Raw genomic sequence first — 14,343 nt, forward strand, 5'->3', positions numbered from 1 at the left:
TAGGTGGTGATTGTTTTTGACTGGCACAGAGGGGATGGGCCGAATGGCCTTTTCTGTGCTGAAGACCAAAGAAAAATACAGCACAGGAACAGGCCCATTGGCCCTCCAAGCATGCGCCGATCACGTGTCCTATGTAGACCAACCGCCTGTAGCTTTCTACACTCCGCTGTTCATGTGCCTATACAGATAAGTCTTAAAGGTCGCTAACGTATCTGCCTCAATCACCTCACTGGGCCGTGCATTCCAGGCCACCACCACCCTCGGTGTAAAAAACTTCCCCCGCACATCTCCACTGAACCTTTCCCCCCTCACCTTGAACCTGTGCCCCTTGTAATTGTCATTTCTGCCCTGGGAAAAATCCTCCAATTGTTCACCCTATCTATATCCCGAATAATTTTATAAACTTCTGTCAGGTCGCCCCTCAGCCTCCGTCTCTCTGGGGAGAATTATCCCAGTTTATTCAATCTCTCCACATAGCTAATACCCTCCATACCAGGCAACATCCTGGTAAACCTTTTCTGTACTCTCTCCAAAGCCTCCACGTCCTTCTGGTACTGATTTAGCCTAAACCAGAGGTGTGTTTAGCACAGTGGGCTGAACAGCTGGCTTGTAATGCAGAACAAGGCCAGCAGCGGGGGTTAAATTCCCGTACCGGCCTCCCCGAACAGGCGCCGGGATGTGACGACTAGGAGCTTTTCACAGTAACTTCATTGAAGCCTACTTGTGACAATAAGCGATTATTATTATTATTATTATTATTATTAGTGCGGTGTCCAGAATTGGACACAGTAGGTTTAGCACAGTGGGCTAAACAGCTGGCTTATAATGCAGAACAATGCCAGCAGTGTGGGTTCAATTCCCTTACCGGCCTCCCCGAACAGGCGCCGGAATGTGGCGGCTAGGGGCTTTTCACAGTAACTTCATTGAAGCCTACTTGTGACAATAAGTGATTATTATTAATAGTAGTAGTAGTAGTATTCCAAATGTGGCCTAACCAACGTTCTATATAATTGTAACATAATTTTCGAGCTTTTATACTCGATACCCCGTCCTATGAAGGCAAGCATGCCATATGCCTTCTTTACCACCATTTCCACCTGTGCTGCCACTTTTAAGGATGCTGTATGATCCGACGACTGCATATTCCAAATGGAGATTCCAGATGTGAACAAGAATAACTACTTGAAGCCCAGCCTTCTGGGAGGCGTAGAGACATGCAAAAGATTTTCTTTTAAATAAAGGCACAAAAGCTAACCAATTTTATAATTGGGTGGCATTGCGAAATACATCTTTTTTTCAAGTAAAAGTTTTTCAACTTGTTTCAGCCCTTATTTTGGACATTAGAATTTACAGTTACTGAGAAAAAAAAATGCAGCTGGAAGAAACAAAGGATGCATTGTGAGAAAATGGTGGGAACTTGCTGGGAGGTGTGTGCAATTACCATGGGCCAAACCCAGAGTTAAGATGAACTCAGGAATTATAACAGCTTCAAAAGAAAGCTTCAAAAACGTATCAACAGGAAGCCAGGTAGCACCGACAGGAAAGTTCGGGAAGCGTGATTTGAAATATGCCAATGCTATGTGGATGTTGCCATGGCGATTACTATCTTCTCCCACTCAAGTTATTTCTGTTTTTGCCTCCTCAGGTTTATTCCAATCTATAGAGGACCGAGCCACACATACAAGGTGCAGAGACTAACGGAGTCCACGGGTTACAGCTTCCGAATCCAGGCACTCAGTGACGCCGGGGAGGGGCCCTTCTCCGAGGTCCATGTGTTCAACACAACCAAACTAGTCCCCCCTGCCGTCAAAGGTCAGTCTCCGTGTTTATAGAGCCAACAGTCTGGGGCTCATTTCTCCAGATAAGAAAAGGCTGGGCTGACACAGGCCTCCGTAAAATTTGGAATGTGCTCGACAGGGTAAATGTAGGTCAAATATTCCTTCGTTTTGGAGGGGGGGAAAGGGGGGCTCTAAAGCTAGGGGCTGTCAACATAAGATAGTCACTGAAAAATACAGCAAGGGATTCAGGAGGAACCTCCTTAACCGAGCGAGTGGTGAGGGTGTGGAACTCACCACCACAGGAAGTGGTTGAAAGGAACAGTAAAGGACAATTTAAAGGTAGCTACAGAAACACAACAGGGTAAAAGACCAGAAGGCTATGTTGATAGGGTGAGGCGAACCAGGATGAGGGGAGGTTGGTGTGACGAATGGACCAGTTGGGCCGAATGGCCTGTTTATGTGCTGTACATTCTATGTAATTAAGAACGGGCAGGTATTTTGACAACTCAATGAAGAATGAGGTTGAATGGGAAATAATTGGGGTGAAGTCAAGTTTGGAATTAATTTAAGCACCGTGGGGTTCAGCTGCTTATGGCCGGGATTTTCCGATCCGTTCACCCTGCCAGCGAGAAAGGAGAATGTTGGTGCTCATCCAAAGTGGGATTAGATTAATGAGATTATTTCTGCATAAGATAGACATAGAGTGCTTTGCTAAACTTGCTCCTCATTGCCAAGTAGCAAGGAGACTCTGCGGGCAATGCTTATGTGGTCATCCCTGTCCTGTTAATAAGAAATGTTGATGTATGATGGACGAATAATGCAGCAGCTTGCTTTTACCTTCAGCAAGTTTATTCTGCTCACAGCTCAGCAGAGATACAAGGTCCTTTCGATCCTCCCACCCAACTGTTCCAGCTGTGTCCATTTATACTCTTTTGGAGGTTAAGCTAATAACCATCGCCTGTCTTTCATAAGGCAATTAGCTTGTAATTGCCAAAGCATGCACTTTAAAAAAAAATAATCTTTATCTTCACAGGTAGGCTTACATCACCACTGCAATGAAGTTACTGTGAAAAGCACCTAGTCGCCACACTCCGGCGCGTGTTCGGGTACACTGAGGGAGAGTTCAGAATGTCCCATTCCCCTAACAAGCACATCGAATCATATCATAGAATTTCCAGTGCAGAAGGAGGCCATTCGGCCCATCGAGTCTGCACCGGCCCTTGGAAAGAGCACCCGACCGAAGCGCATAGCTCCACCATATCCCCACACCTCCACCCTATCCCTGTAACCCCACCTAATTGTTTTTGGACACTAAGAGGCAATGTAGCACGGCCAATCCACGTAACCTGCACATCTTTGGACTGTGGGAGGAAACCGGAGCACCCGGAGGAAACCCACGCAGACACGGGGAGGATGTGCAGACTCCGCACAGACAGTGACCCAAGCCGGGAATCGAACCTGGGACCCTGGAGCTGTCAACCAACAGTGCTAACCACTGTGCAACCATGCTGCCCACCAAATTGAATGTCACATTCCACCATGCACTGTGGTGGTATTTGAACCCAGGCCCCCAGAGAATTACCCTGGGTCTCTGGATTACGAGCCCAGTGACAATACCGCTATGCCACTGCCTCCCGTCCCTGACCCTGTGAAGCAACAGTGCTACCCACTGAAGACCCGAGACTGTGTTCCTGACCGCATGGAGACCCGGGACTGTGTTCCTGTCCCTGTGGAAATCCGGGACTGTGTTCCTGTCCATGTGGAGACCCGGAACTGTGTTCCTACCCCTGTAGAAACCCGGGATTGTGTTCCTGTCCCTGTGGACACCCGGGACGGTGTTCCTGTCGCTGTGGGAATCCGGGACTGTATTCCTGTCCATGTGGAGACCCGGAACTGTGTTCCTACCCCTGTAGAAACCCGGGATTGTGTTCCTGACCGCATGGACACCCGGGACGGTGTTCCTGTCGCTGTGGGAATCCGGGACTGTATTCCTGTCTCTGAGGAAACCCGGGACTGTGTTCCTGCCCCTGTGGAAACCCAGGAATGTGTTCCTGACTGCAGGGAGACCCGGGACGGTGTTCCTGTCCCTGTGGAGACCCGGAACTGTGTTCCTGCCCCTGTAGAAACCCGGGGTTGTGTTCCTGACTGCATGGACACCCGGGACGGTGTTCCTGTCCCTGTGGAAACCCGGGACTGTGTTCCTGTCCCTGTGGAAACCCGGAACTGTGTTCCTGTCCCTGTGGAAACCCGGGACTGTGTTCCTGTCCCTGAGGAGACCCGGAACTGTGTTCCTGTCCCTGTGGAAACCCGGGACTGTGTTCCTGTCCCTGAGGAGACCCGGAACTGTATTCCTGTCCCTGTGGAAACCCGGGACTGTGTTCCTGTCCCTGTGGAAACCCGGGACTGTGTTCCTGTCCCTGTGGAAACCCGGGACTGTGTTCCTGTCTTGTGGAAACCCGAGACTGTGTTCCTGACCGTGTGGAGACCAGGGTCTGTGTTCCTGACCGTGTGGAGACCCAGGACTGTGTTCCTGTCCCTGTGGAAACCCGGGACTGTGTTCCTGACCGTGTGGAGATCCGGGACTTTGTTCCTGCCCCTGTGGAAACCCGGGATTGTGTTCCTGACCGCGTGGAGACCCGGGACGGTGTTCCTGTCCCTGTGGAAACCCGGGACTGTGTTCCTGTCCCTGAGGAGACCCGGAACGGTGTTCCTGTCCCTGAGGAGTCCCGGAACTGTGTTCCTGTCCCTGTGGAAACCCGGGACTGTGTTCCTGTCCCTGTGGAAACTCGGGATTATGTTCCTGACCACATAGAGACCCGGGACGGTGTTCCTGTCTCTGAGGAGATCCGGAACTGTGTTCCTGACCGTTGTGGAGACCCGGGACTGTGTTCCCGTCCCTGTGGAAACCCGGGACTGTGTTCCTGACCGTGTGGAGACCCGGGACTGTGTTCCTGACCGTGTGGAGACCCGGGACTGTGTTCCTGAGCCTGTGGAAACCCGGGACTGTGTTCCTGTCCCTGTGGAGACCCAGAACTGTGTTCCTGTCCCTGTGGAAACCCGGGACTGTGTTCCTGTCTCTGAGGAGAGCCGGGACTGTGTTCCTGTCTCTGAGGAGACCCGGGACTGTGTTCCTGTCTCTGAGGAGACCCGGGACTGTGTTCCTGTCCCTGTGGAAACCCGGAAATATGTTCCTGTCTCTGAGGAAACCCGGGACTGTGTTCCTGTCTCTGAGGAGACACAGGACTGTGTTCCTGTCCCTGTGGAAACCCGGGACTGTGTTCCTGTCCCTGAGGAAACCCGAGACTGTGTTCCTGTCTCTGAGGAGACCCGGGACTGTGTTCCTGTCTCTGAGCAGACCCGGGACTATGTTCCTGTCCCTGTGGAAACCCGGAACTGTGTTCCTGTCTCTGAGGAGGCCCGGGACTGTGTTCCTGACTGTGTGGAAACCCGGGACTGTGTTCCTGTCCCTGAGGAGACCCGGAACTGTGTTCCTGTCCCTGAGGAGACCCGGAACTGTGTTCCTGTCCCTGTGGAAACCCGGGATTGCGTTCTTGTCCCCGTGGAGACCAGGAACTGTGTTCCTGACCATGTGGAGACCGCGGGACTGTGTTCCTGTACCCTGAGGAGACCAGGAACTGTGTTCCTGACCGTGTGGAGACCCAGGACTGTGTTCCTGACCGTGTGGAGACCCGCGACTGTGTTCCTGACCGTGTGGAGACCCAGGACTGTGTTCCTGACCATGTGGAAACCCGGAACTATGTTCCTGTCCCTGAGGAGACCCGGGACTGTGTTCCTGACCGTGTGGAGACCCGGGACTGTGTGCTCATAGCTGCCTCAGCCCTTTAGCTTAAGAGTAACCCCTTCTATGTTGCAGTCAGATGGCTAGGCAGAGCGAGACACCAAGAGTGACAGAGGCTGAGGGAGAGAGGAAATGTTGACTCTGTCAACCAGGGCTGGATTTGTCCAAGGTTTGTAAACATGAACGGCCAACATTTGAACAGACTGTACCCTGCCAATACCTGATACCTGCCTCAGACACCTGAGTACCGTGTTTCGGGTTTAATTACCTGGGTGATTGCATTTGCCCAGGCCGCATTGTTACAGAAATCCCTCGCCACAACTAGATTTACACAGCTTTGCAAATCTGCAAAAACACTTTGAACAACAAACCCCACCTCCCCACCCCTCCTGCCCAAGCCCACCTACATCAGCAACATGGTGCTAGTTTCTGGGAATAGTGTCAGCCATGGCTCAGCAGGAGGCAACGTCTTGCCTCTGGGCCAGAAGGTTGCGGGTTCCAGGCCCACTCCGGTGACCTGCTGGTGCTCTGGGCTCTGGTCTGAGGGAGGGCTGCACTGTTGGTGGTGGTGCCCCATTGATGATATGTTAAACGGAGGCCCCCACCTCAGATAGAAGTCAAGTATGGCACTAACGTGAGGAAGAGCAGGGGCGTTCTCCCCAGTGACCTGACCTATATATCCATCAATCAACGGCAAGGTGTTTCTGGGATCTTGCTGTGCTGCCACGCCTTCGACTCTACCACAGTGACGGCCCCTCCAAAGTACCTCGATGCTCATGGGGCACAATGAAGCATTCTGGAATCATAAAAGGCGCGATACAAATGCAGCTTTTCTCCTTCCCTGCAGAATGATGACGACGCTGGTGTTGGGCTAATGGCACTGGGTGTGAGACCCGGCGCTTTAGGGGAACGTGGGTTCAAACCTCACCACAGCAGCTGGTGTAACAAAATCTGGAAAATATCGAAACAAAAACTCGTCATTGTCATGGTGAAACTGTCCTCCATTGTTTTAAAAAGCCGCCTCGTTCAGTACGATAATAATCTTTATTAGTGTCGCAAGTAGGCTTACATTAATGCCCTTTAAAGAAGGAAACCTGGCCTCCTGACCCGGTCTGGCCTACACGTGACTCCAGACCCACATCGCGATGTGGTTGGCTCTCAAACGGCCCAGCATGGCTCTCAGTTCAAGGGAAAGTAAGGATGGTTAACAAATGCACAGGGCTAAATCGCTGGCTTTGAAAGCAGACCGAGGCAGGCCAGCAGCACGGTTCGATTCCCGTACCAGCCTCCCCGAACAGGCGCCGGAATGTGGCGACGAGGGGCTTTTTACAGTAACTTCATTTGAAGCCTACTTGGGACAATAAGCGATTTTCATTTCATTTCATTTCAAATGCTGGCCCAGCCAGCGGGACCCACACACCAAGGGATATTTTAAGAACCGCCTCTTTTTCGGGAACACCTGTTATTCGCTTTCAGAAGCCAACCGGCACCGTCTATGCCAGCCTGCAAGCTGGCCGGCAGGCTCGGAGTGAACGTCCTGATTGACGTTTATGTGTTTTCTGTTTGTCTCAGCCCCTCGGGTCGCTCAGTTGGAAGGAACCGCCTGCGAGGTCACGTGGGAAGGACTGCCCCCAATGAGAGGTGACCCGATGAGTTACATTCTCCAGGTCACTGTGGGCAGGGAGCTGGACTACAAACAGGTAAGGACGGAGGGGTGGGTGTGGGTGTGGGGGGGGGGGGATGGATGAGGGGGTTGGGGGAGGGGCTGTTTGTCATTGAGCAATGGGAATGGTCCTGAATTTCCCTCGGGTTTGGGAGGTACCATTCACATCATTTCTCTTGAACACAATTTTAGCTCGATTGGTGGGGTGGGCTGGGTTCTTCTGATACCCATCGCCTAGTCGCCATTGGAAAGGGTGGAACCGAATGGACTTATTGTTGGGGAGGTATTCCCTGATGTCAATTGAAAGGGGTGGGTCTGTCCGGTGACCATTGAAGGGGCCACTGCGGTACCACTCGAGGGCAGAGTTCTTCTGGACATTGTTGATATTCTGACACCTAACGTCCAAATAAGTAGGGTAAATTTTGAAAGCCGTTAATATTATTCTTAACAATATCTCATTTGGGGTAACCAATGGAACTACGATTTTAAAGAATTCTTTCATTATAAACCCATAGAATCCCTACAATGCAGAAGGAAGCCATTCAGCCCATTGAATCTGTGCTAACCCTCTAAAAAAGCACTCTACCTAGACCCACTCCCCCGCCCTGTTTCCGCAACCCCACCTAACCTGCACGTCTAAGGACACTTAGGAGAAATTTAAAATGGCCAATCCACCTAACCTGTACATCTTTGGACTGTGGGAGGAAACTGGAGCACCCGGAGGAAACTCACGCAGACACGGGGAGAACGCGCAAACTCCACTCAGTCACCCAAGGCCGGAATTGAACCCGGGTCTCTAGCGCTGTGATGGAGCAGTGCTAACCGATGTGCCACCCTTGACCTGCTGAGCATTATCCTTTGACACGTCCATTCAGTCCCTCAATCCCGTTCTACTCAATGAGATCCAAGTGGACCTTTGCCGCAACATAATTCACCTCTAGTCTTTGATGCACCTCATCCAGCAAAAACATATCCATGTCAATCTTGAAATTTCCCCCAACTTGGGAACTCTCGCAGGAAGCTCTGGATGTTGGATCCAGTTGGAACGTTCAAGAATGTGGTGGATAAGTTTTTCCTGGTGAAGGAAATGGAAGAATTTGGAACTGAAGCATCGGAGGTAAATGATGTCCAGATGCAGACCAGCCTGATCTAATTGGGGCTCAAGGGGCTGAATGGCCTTCTCCTGTTCCAAATGCTACTGGATGGGTTTGAATGTCCTGGGAGAAGAGTGAAAGGGGAGTTAACCTGTCATTCAGTGTTATAGAGTCACCAGGTGGAACCCCAACCTCTCTTCTCCTTACACCAGAGATTGATCAGGGAAGCATGATAGGAACAATAACGATGGACCGAATGGCCTTGTTCTATGCGATAATTATGAAGGGTTTTGATAGAGTAAATAGCGAGACACTGTTCATATTGGCGGAATGTCCGATACCAAGATGACACAAATTGAATGTAATTGATTCAGGTTGAAATGTGCCCAATACTTTAACCAGCTTCGATTGTTCAATGGTACTGAGCTCAACAAATCAGGGAGATTGCAGATTCAACTCAGTAATGAGGTAGCCAGGCCAGCCGAGAGTGGGACTAGGAACGAGGAACGTCCGGGTATAGGATTACAGAGCCTTCAGTTTCCAAACAGCCGACTCTCATTCACCCTGTAAGCTTTCATAGGATGAATTTGGAAAGAATTTGAGGTGACCCGCTCCTACTTTGAAAGATTGAGGTGGAAGTGTTTGAAACAATTCAACAGGAAGAAGCAAAGGGAACATTTCCGCTGGGACAGTCGGGAACAAGGCGGGGGGGGGACAAAATGTTAAAATTAGAGCCAAACGGTGGAGGGTTAAATCGGGAAGCATTTTCCTCCACATAGAGTAATGCAAATGTGGAACGCTCTCCATCAAAAGGCTTTGGGCGCTGGGTCGTGGGCGTCGATCGGGCCTTTCCAGGTGGGGGCGGATAGAATTTTGATAAATACCAGTTTCAAGGTGGAGCAAATGTGGGTACGTGGAGTTGGGGTACACATCAGCCACAACCTGAACAGAATGGTGAAGCTGGGTTGAAGGGCTGAATGGCCTCGCTCCTATTCCCTTGTGTGGAACTATCAGAATAGCTCCAGGAGAGGAGAAATGGACGGTTAAATCTGTTCCTTTCGCACAGTCTACCGGCACACAAATCAAACCAGGAAGCCAAAGAATCATCGGCAGAGTGTCTGAAATTCCTCAGCGTGCAGTACGCCGGATCGAAAGGTCTATATGAGCCTGCAGAGGCCCAGGGAAAGTGGACAGTATTTATGGTGCCGCTTGAGTGCACGCTGAACCTGTTGCTATGACACAGCATCTGCATGAGGCCTTCATCAGCGTCAGAGCTTGTCTAGTAATAGTAAACAATGATTGGGAACCAGGAAGCTACCCGAGGTTGTTGACAAATGTTTCCTCAACGCTTAGGGTAAGGAAATGTCTGCTTGCTTGTTCCTAGATGTTATGAATAGGAGGCGGGGGGGGGAGGGGAAGGAAGGGAGATTATCACAGGTTGTCTAACATCCACACCCAGTAGCTCAGAGAAACCAAATTGTAGGCCGATATACTATCTGAAATAAAAATCCTGCCTTTATTGAGGAAAACGTTATTTTCTCTTCATCATCGAGGGCGCAGTGGGTTAGCACTGCTACCTCACGGCGCCGAGGTCCCAGGTTCAATCATGGCCCCGGGTCACTGTCCGTGTGGAGTTTGCACATTCTCCCCATGGGTTTCACCCCCACAACCCAAAGGTGTGCAGGGTAGGTGGATTGGCCACGCTAAATTGCCCCTTAATTGGGAGTAAAAAGAAATGGACACTCAAAATTTATATGAAAAGAATAATAATCTAGGGCTCAATTTAACGCCCCAAAAACAGGGTCCCGTTCTGGGCGCATTGAGAACTGCCCCGCTAGCAAACGAGACTCTGTTCGGGTTTTTTTGCCTCGGCGAGGAACACCCCACCAAGGCCACACAAACTTTACTTACTCCATTTTTAAATGCCACCCCGATCTTTCGATTCCCCTTGGACGCCTCATCATGGCTTCCACACCCCCAATGCCTTAACTTACCTCTTACGGAGTCCTTGAGCCTCCACCTTGCCCCCCTTTCTTAAGGGCAGGGCACCCCCAGACCCGATCCCCGGCGCAGGAAACCTAGCATCCAGGCACCTTGGCACTGCCAGCCTGGCACCCTGGCGATGCCCCAGCCAGTCTGGCAGTACCCCCTGGGCACCCTGGGTACCACACTGCCCAGAACCCGACCACCAGGGGGCCTCCAATGGCCTGGGAGACCACCCCAGGTGCCGTTACGCCTGGTCCACATTTGTGTGGAACAGTGTTAACCGGCACCGTGGTGAGGTCTCCCAGGCGCGGCGGGTGTTTATTCCCGAGCCTTGTGAGAATCGGACGCTGACAGATGTGAGAGAGCCTAATGATTCATTTCTATATATTAACCTGGATCTCGCCCAGTGAGAGCAACATCCAGATCGCGAGATCTCGCCAGGTATCACGAGGCGATCCGAGCATCGTAAATCTCGCGAGAGGCCTCTGGCACGTTTTAACGATCTTGTTGCATCCCCGAGTCAGGCCCCTCATTTTTTTGTACTCCTGCCTGCTCAAACCCCAACGTGCTGACAGCACAGGCTCAAGCTAGCATTGAAATCCCTGACACCAACACCCCTCAAACCTGGCTTGTCACCTCTGGTTGGATGTATTCCTGGAGGTCTTATGACAAGGCCTCCCACTTACAACCATTACGCCCTCAAACCCCCCCAACCGCTGCCCCACATTGCTTCTGCCATTGGTCTCCCCACATGTCAACTCTTGTGGTTCGCTTTCCCATAGCCAATTGGAAGGCGAATGGGCCCTTTGCGACCTGATTGGCTGGTTCTGGTTCTTCACTGTCTGTTGGCCGGGAGTCTGCAGGAATTGAAGATCATTCTCCAGCACAATCCTATATGCGACCCTGGAGAAGAATCATCGGGAGATTATTTCTTGTCATTTTCTTTGAACATTTCTCTTCACCAGATATAAAAATATCGAAAATGTGGGGGGGGGGAAGAGAGGCCATGTGACTGACAATCACACCCAATGGGGTAATGAGTCCTTTTGCGATCCAATGTTAAGTCATCCTCTTCCCCGTCCAGTAGGGACGCACTGCATCGCCTAACGTTGGAAGTCGGATGAGCTACCTTTTACAGATTGTGGATGAACCTGGGGGCCGTGCTAAGCATTTTCCTATTGCAGTGTAAACACTAACGCTCATAAGACCATAAGACATAGGAGCAAAATTAGGCCACTCGGCCCATCGAGTCTGCTCCGCCATTCAATCATGGCTGATATTTTTCTCATCCCCATTCTCCTGCCTTCTCCCCATAACCCCTGATCCCCTCATTAATCAAGAACCTGTTCTGAACATTTAAAACTCACAACTTTTTAATGCCCCAATGATATTTCTGCCTGGGATTTTGCTCGGAGTAGCGCCCAGGAGATTAATCTTCGACGTCATTGATTACCTCCCCCAATATTCTCAAATCAGCTTCTCAGGGCCAGGCGTCTTCTTGTGAAATTGGCCCCAAGGTGGGCCGTGGTTTGAATGAAAGTATAGCCAAACCACAAGGATTTCTCTGGAGTGCCCAGGAGGCAGAGATTCATGCCCCTGATCATGAACCAGCTGGGATGTGGGTGTGCTGAACATCAGGCAAGGCTGCACTCAGATACTGAGCTGATGTTTCAAAGCAGCATGAAGGTACATTAGGAGAGGTGAACACGGATTAGGTTCTAAGGAGCATCTTAAAGGGATAAAGAGGGATAGAGAGGTTGAAGGAGGAAATGCCAGAGCTTCGGGGCCCAGACACCTGTGAAGCAGTCAAAGGGATGCAATCAGAATCCCGTACCCGAACAGGCGCCGGAATGTGGCGACTAGGGGCTTTTTACAGTAACTGCATTTGAAGTCTACTTGTGACAATAAGCGATTTTCATTTCATTTTAGGGGCTGGTTTAGCATACTGGGCTAAATAGCTGGCTTTTAAAGCAGACCAAGGCAGGCCAGCAGCACGGTTCGATTCCCGTACCAGCCTCCCCGAACAGGCGCCGGAATGTGGCGACTAGGGGCTTTTCACAGTAACTTCATTTGAAGCCTACTTGTGACAATAAGCGATTTTCATTTTTTTTTTCAACTGCCCAAGAGACTGAAATTGGAGAAGCCGAGAGATGGTGGCGGGCGGGGGGGAAGTTACTGAGATCGGGAGAGGTGAGACAATGAGGGATTTGAAAACCAAGATGAAGCTAGTTAAAAATAAATGACTTTGAAAACTGGTTATTATGGAGATGTGGGGATAGGAGATCCTTGCCCCAAGCTGTGGGACCTGGGTGTATGAATATTGCTTTCTGAACAAATGGCTGTTAATTAGAACATCCCATTCTGGCTCTAACAGTGTCGGAGTGTTTTATTTGCTGTGCCGATGTTTTGCACGGTGTCATTGTCCACTACAGATGTCTAGGGACGATATTAAACCACTGCCACTCCAAACCAGTTTGCTAACATCTCTCTGGAAAGGTCTGGCTCTAATTGCCTCCTTGTCCTAAGTTGCCCGACCAGGGGAGAACGATCTATGGATCCCATTTGTGCCGCTTAATAGCTTGAAAATTCCAGTCAAATCCCCCTTTTAACTTTCTAAATTCCAGGCAATGCCATCCCAGTGTGTGCTCGTTGCAACTTTAAGGTGTGGAGTTTAGTTATTGTCATAATATGCACCCATGCACATCATGAGGTAAAAGCAGGCAGTGACAGACACCCAGGTGAGCCAATCAACATACAGAACAGAACACAACCAATCACAAGACAGGACACCAGAGGGGGACTTACACCTATAAAACACAGGAGGCATCAGCACTCTGCCTCTTTCCACTGGTGATAGCTGTAGTGACAGTCAGGGTGTACAAATCATTCAACACCTCCAACATGTGGATCAGAGCTAGCCTGGTCGAGATAGATAGCTTTAGTTTACTTAGGGTAGAAGAGAGTCAACCCACAGGCAGATGTGTGTTTCGTTACCAGAGTTCAATAAATCTTATATTGAACCAACGTTTGGTGTATTCTTGATCAGTTAATTGCAGCATGTGCAATCTGCGTTACCCCAGGGTGAACAACACAACAGTTATCACTCTGGTAAATCTTTGCCGCTCTGATAGCACATTTGTTTAATTGAGATGGTGCAATGAATGGACGTGTAGAGAGGTTTTTCTTTTCCATTTAGGGTTCCGCGCCCCATTCATTATCTGCATCTACATGTATCACCGATACATGAATGTGCGTCAATCCTCCTGTTGCTGACTGCTCTGCTTATTCTGGCAATGGTTGACTATGCAGCAAAGTGCCCAGCGCTCCCAAGTCACAACTCCAAGGTAACTATGCATCCACTGTTAGGGAGAAGTGGTCTCGACAAGGTGAGCTCCTCATCCAATGTCGTGTCCATGAGCAGACCTCCCTCTTCCAGCTCTGTCACTTCTAGACTCCTGGGTCGGACCTGCAGTTCGCTCGCTGTATAAACCTGTTGTTTAAAGCTGCTGGGATGGTTCACATTACATTCAGCTTGGTGTTAAATGAACAAGTTTGTTAAAATAATGGAGAGGGGAGCAATCTGCTGGAGGCCTGATCTGACATCATCCTTTCACAGCAACATGGCCGAGCCAGCTCCTCAGTTGTACCAAAAGCGTTCAAGAGAAGCTGCCAACATCACCTTCTCAAGGGCAGCTAGAGGTAGGGAGCAAACGCCAGCCCTGCCAGTCATACCGACACTGCATGAATGATGTACAAACACAAAGGTTGACAGGGTTAAAATCTCCTCCAAAACCTTGAGGTGCTTATCTGGCTGATTGTGTTTTCCAGTCCCTAACACTCCTTTGATTCAGAGTAAGTAAAGCAAGCAGCTCACAACAAGCCTCGATAACAGGAATTGAACAAAGGACGAGTTCAGCATGAAGTGTCGATCAGTGATTACACTTTAATGATGTCCCATTTTACTCACAAAAGCCTAGAGAGAGAGAGATAGGTCCCAGTGTCACTGCAGTGATTATATTTGTC

The 14,343-nt window shown here is 50.1% G+C and overlaps 1 protein-coding gene across 1 annotated transcript in view; it reads left to right on the forward strand.

Moving 5' to 3' along the window:
- LOC140389518 (fibronectin type III domain-containing protein 3B-like) overlaps positions 1-14,343 on the forward strand; it is a 404,055-nt gene that overhangs the window by 386,620 nt on the left and 3,092 nt on the right. Inside the window, 2 exon segments of the mRNA XM_072473693.1 lie at positions 1,646-1,812; positions 7,150-7,277. Coding sequence (XP_072329794.1) covers positions 1,646-1,812; positions 7,150-7,277 — 295 coding nt within the window.

Source organism: Scyliorhinus torazame, chromosome 14, assembly GCF_047496885.1.
Source record: "Scyliorhinus torazame isolate Kashiwa2021f chromosome 14, sScyTor2.1, whole genome shotgun sequence".
NCBI classification, from domain to species: Eukaryota; Metazoa; Chordata; class Chondrichthyes; order Carcharhiniformes; family Scyliorhinidae; genus Scyliorhinus; species Scyliorhinus torazame.